The sequence below is a fragment of the Asterias amurensis genome, chromosome 6 (assembly GCF_032118995.1).
Source record: "Asterias amurensis chromosome 6, ASM3211899v1".
In the NCBI taxonomy this organism is placed as follows: Eukaryota; Metazoa; Echinodermata; class Asteroidea; order Forcipulatida; family Asteriidae; genus Asterias; species Asterias amurensis.
Genome location: NC_092653.1, coordinates 14,134,736 through 14,139,660, shown reverse-complemented (window position 1 = coordinate 14,139,660; position 4,925 = coordinate 14,134,736). Strand labels below are relative to the sequence as shown.

Here is a 4,925-nt window from a genome sequence, read left to right as displayed (position 1 = left end):
TTGAAAAAAAATAGTAAATAATAAAGCCCTCATCCTCCTCTTTGTTAAAAATTTCGGACGATCAAGTAGTATTTTTTTTATTGGGCCTTACCAGTGTAGATATAGGGTTTACATTTTAAATTAACCACTTCATTTTAGAAAATAACAATGACCTAATTGTATACATCACAAGATGATGCCATGTTAGCTTTTTCGAAATCTTTCGCGTTGGCGACGCGTGAGGCGGTGCTCCTAAAAGACCTAAAATACACACAAACAATTATGGTAAATCACAATCTAGCAATAAAACTTAAAAGGGTTCTAAAAAAGGGGACTAACATGAAAAAATGTTAAAATGTTAAATTTAATAATTTTAAACTTTAACTTTTTACCAACTTTAAGCACACCTTCAAACCTTAAAATTAAAAAAGGGGAAAACCTTGGTTAACATAAAATGGGAATAATATAGAGATCAATATAAATAATCTATTGATTTACTAATAACAATAATCCTCAGTTTGAAACAAAACTTTTACTTTTATTTGTAATATTATAGTACGTTAAACGTTGAGTTGCCCTCCCCAAAAGTCTTTATGTTCATCTCTTTTTACAAATATATTTTAACAGATATAAGTAATAACTAAACAACCATATAAATTATTGTCAACAAAAAACAATTTACTTCTTCCGTATGCAATATTTTTTGACAAACACAGAGACGTCTGTAACTTACGACACCCGTTGTCCTTTTCCCGATAAACAAATTAACTTTTTACATGATTATGAATGTTTTAAAAAAAACATCGAACGTTAAGAATTATTTTGCAAACTGTTTTTTTTTTCTTTTCTTTTTTACTTTTATGATGTTGTTTTATTTGGTTGCAATCCAAAAGTAAACGCGTGCCTTGATGGGTTAAATGGGCTTGTGTTGGATTACAAAATTATCGCTTCTTAAAGTTCCAGCGGGTTTGCTCCCACATAAAAACGCATGGAATCCCGACCTTCAGGATGCGTTAGTAAATTTGTCTTTGTTTTAGAGTTTGGGTGGTTGAGTTTATCTGATGCGTCTGATTTTAAGCGAACTTCCCCCCAAAACACATCCATAATCACTAGTTGGGAACTCAGTATTAAGATTAATCTCTCCATCATCACAACCATTAAACCACCAGCCTCCATTCGACTCCTCGGCACAGTTCCTTACAACGTCGCCATCGTTGTCTCTGTCGTAGGTTGAGAATGGCTTGCCGTTTGCAGATAAAATCACACAACCTGAGTAATTAGAACAACAATGGTTTGTACATTTTTAGTTTTAAAAAATGTTCCGCTGCTTTCCAAATTAATGTTAACTTATAGAGGGAAGCATTTGAGCAGAAGCGTCATCAAAACAATAGGGATTTCTATACGTAATAATAACAACACGTCTACGAGCTTGGTGGTTTCAATGAGAGAGATCCTGCTTACCGTATCCAAATGTTATTGGACCGTCAACATGAAGACTGTAGTTTTCACCCGAGAGGCGAAAGTTACGGAGTTCAGCATCATGCCACCGTAGCAGAAAAAAAACCTTGACTTGAATCTCCCACGAGGTGGCGCCACCCTCAGTCAACTGACGGACCTTCTCATTTCCCAACCAGAAGCTCCCACTAGTTAAGTCACCAAAGCCATCTCTGTACTCATTCCACCCGCGGGTGAAATTGCCTCCGGGTAACCCTCGCTGAATATACTTTAAAATCAAGAACACAGAAAAACAATCACCAAACCTAACAAACAAATATAAGGTCATTTGTAAAAGTGGTAATGAAACACCTATGTGTGCAAAGAAAACATTATTTTGATATCGTGTTTTGGGTCCACAATGTGTTCAATTTGATAGCTGTCAGTATACGAACGAAAAAGTGAAAAGGAAAACAACTAAGAGTCTGTTCAGCGTGTAACGTGTCCTGGTGCACATTATTTGTTTCTAAATTGCGGATAACTACTAAAACAATGGGTTGCTTTGTGAAGAGACTATTCAGGATTTAATTATAGCTAGGAATAATTGCGGATAAGATATTAGCAGATTCAATGTAATCTGTCCATGACGTGTAAGCCCGCCGATGCGTTGACGTTTTGTCTTCAAAATGTTGAATTTAACACAATTACTTGACTAAATATTTTTGAATAGGTAGACATTTAAGTTTCGTGATATCACTTCCTTTGTAAACCGCACACTCTTTGAACTATAGATCATGACAACTCTCAGCGAGTGGAACATAAATTTGTCATTAAGCTCATTGTGGAATCGTTGATAAAAAACGAACTTACAATCGATCCTGGCCAGTAGGTCATGTCACAGTATACATCAATGCCTTCTGGATACTTCAGTGGGTTAATAGTGTAAACACGGTTCTCAGTGTAATTAGCCTGGAGGTAGTCTTGGCAGTCGTAGTATCTGGGCTCTAGAATGAAATCAGAAAGATAACAAAATGAATTTAGACATCACGTGCAACAGTCCGAGAAACTCAAGGTTTTGGCTCCGTTTTATGTGTATATATAAAACACCCCCTCGACATATTGTTTCGACCTCGAAACATTATTTCATTCCCCCATACTATTTCGTTCCTCATACTATTTCGTTCCCCAATACTATTTCGTTCCTCATACTATTTCGTTCCCCCATACTATTTCGTTCCCGCCGCAGAAAAAAATGTAGGCTACCATTAAATGTGAATCTGTTGAAAATAGTGGCATCTTGCGGTTAAGATTTGAGTTATGAAGCTTTGAAAATTTTCCGCCCCAGAAACGGGCCCTAATTGGTAGGACTCTGCATCTGCGTACAGCACCAGTGAAGAGTCCTGTTAAGGGCTAGCGTACAATTAATATTCTCACCAGCACAGGTATTGCCCATCCACTCTTTCGGGCATGTACACGTGCAGGTTGTTTCATTGAGGGTACCGCCATTACCACAGACAGTCAATTCACACTCTGAAACAAAAAAGAATTAATCTCTTGAATTAAAGTAATCGTGTTAGAACAACTATTTGTTGCTTTCAAGGCCGCCCAGAAAGTCTGCAATAAAAAAAAACGAAGTTATATGTAGTTTTGTAGGTGAAAGTATTTGGAATTAGAAACACAATCTAGGAAATATTCCAGAATTGCGAGAAGAATGTTTATTTAACTCATTGGATTGAGTGAGAAAAAGTTTATCTTTTGGTGACCTCTGTGTTAGTTTTATTGAGTACACATATAATATGTTCATTAAACTTTTGTTAGCGAAAGCAAATCACTCTCCTTAGTTCACTTTATTGACTTATGCAGAGTGATTAGCAAATCTAAGTATCAAACACGAAAGACATTGTACTCACCAGTACAGGTATTTCCCATCCACTGTTTCTTGCATCTACACGTGCAGTCTGTTTCATCGAAGACACCGCTATTCTCACAGTCAGTCAATGCACACTCTGAAACAAATAATCTCTCTAGAGTAAATACTGTAATAACGTGTCGTGGCTTTTAAATATGACTAATGACTGGACTGCTGTAGTAACTCCGTATAGGTAGACAAAAATCAGAGAAATGAAAATAGGTATGTAATGTTTTTTGGAGTACTGCCTTTTATAAAAACAAAAATATTGACCAAAAAAGGAGACCGCCAATATAGGGCTAGATAGCTCTGTTGGTAGAGCGCCGGCACGTTCATCCGGAGGTCGTTGGTTCGAATCTATCTCTAGTCAATTTAGAAATCATTAAAAAAATTACCCAGTCAGTTTCCCTTGTGGTTTATATTGATATTTGTACAAAGCGACGATAAACTGGAGCAGACCGAACAGTCGTTTTTCCCCAGCAGAACATTTACATTTTCTACAATACTTTGGCTAAGTTTTGCTTGCTACACTCACCAGTACATGTTTTGCCGGTCCAGTTTGGTGCACATGAACAATGGCAGGGATCGTCTATGAATGTACCTCCGTTTTCACAAGTCAGTAAACAATCTGAGAGTAATAATAAGTATAAGGCCATCATTTAGACTGATAATGAAAATCAGTTTATGAAGAAGTATACTTATATCGTCAAGTGGAGCTCATCTCCAAATTTTCCTAAACAATTGATTGAAATAATTAGTTGCAACTGTGTTTTTGTGTTTGTAAAAATACACGTTTTTAACGAGCAAGGTCTGGGAGGGCACATCTTGTTTTAGGACATTTAATTTGACTTGTGCATTTCCCTGGACAGCCTTTAATTGTTTTTATAATTATTGTTTTGTCCGGAGGATTAAAATAAAATAAGAAAATAAATTCGAATTGTTAATCACAATCAAGAACTCTGTTCGATTTCAATATTTATTTGAGAGATTGTTTTCTTGGCATAGAAGTCTAAGACTGTCTTGAGAACAATAACGGTTTCGACATCTTTTGTTTCGTCCACCTTTGATCCACGTAATCATCGTAATTTTGTTTTCCGTCCATTTTCCAACTACCGAGAGTAAATTACTGACTCAATTTTAGAATATTGTGTTATAAATTGGTCAATAGAGGGGGTGTTCATATTATTTAGTATCCAAGCTACTCACTTTCACAGTCAAAGTAGTTGAATATTTCAAAGTCGAGGTCTGTGAAGAGAGGGCGATCGGTGTAAAACGGATCAAACCCTCTATCGGGTGTATACGTGTTCATGCCCCCAGGGTAGATGCTGGTACACTGGCATCGAAGGCGGTGATTTAACGGCATGACCCATCGTATAATGCCGTTCTCCTTAGGGTTCGGTTCCCTCCCGAAGCTGCAACTAAATGCTGTGACTGTTGCAAACCCCACCAGGGACGCTTGATTGAAAAGAAAGAATACGTATATTGTACTTAAAAAAGGCTAATAATTTTACATAAAGAAAAAGAGAAACTGTTGTATGATCAACGGAAATTTCAGGGTTAGTTTTCGCCTGCATTTGTTTAAAAAAATCTACACGGCACCTAC

General features: G+C 36.7%; 1 protein-coding gene across 1 annotated transcript; it reads right to left on the bottom strand.

Moving 5' to 3' along the window:
* Positions 1–1,033: 1,033 nt before the first annotated feature.
* LOC139938231 (microfibril-associated glycoprotein 4-like) lies at positions 1,034–4,685 on the bottom strand. Its single transcript, XM_071933640.1, has 6 exons — positions 4,529–4,685; positions 3,858–3,950; positions 2,848–2,943; positions 2,284–2,417; positions 1,441–1,702; positions 1,034–1,248 (listed from the first exon to the last, which is right to left on the bottom strand). The coding sequence occupies exons 1-6, from the start codon at positions 4,683–4,685 to the stop codon at positions 1,034–1,036; spliced, it is 957 nt and encodes a 318-aa protein (XP_071789741.1).
* Between the last annotated feature and the right edge of the window lie 240 nt (positions 4,686–4,925).

Bases quoted from the DNA above. Each gene is read 5' to 3' on its own strand.
- LOC139938231 (XM_071933640.1), bottom strand. From the start codon at position 4,685: ATGCCGTTAAATCACCGCCTTCGATGCCAGTGTACCAGCATCTACCCT. The intron at 3,951-4,528 runs GTGAGTAGCTTG...TATTACTCTCAG, and splicing joins CAACTACTTTGACTGTGAAA to ATTGTTTACTGACTTGTGAA. The intron at 1,703-2,283 runs GTAAGTTCGTTT...TTGATTTTAAAG, and splicing joins CCTACTGGCCAGGATCGATT to TATATTCAGCGAGGGTTACC.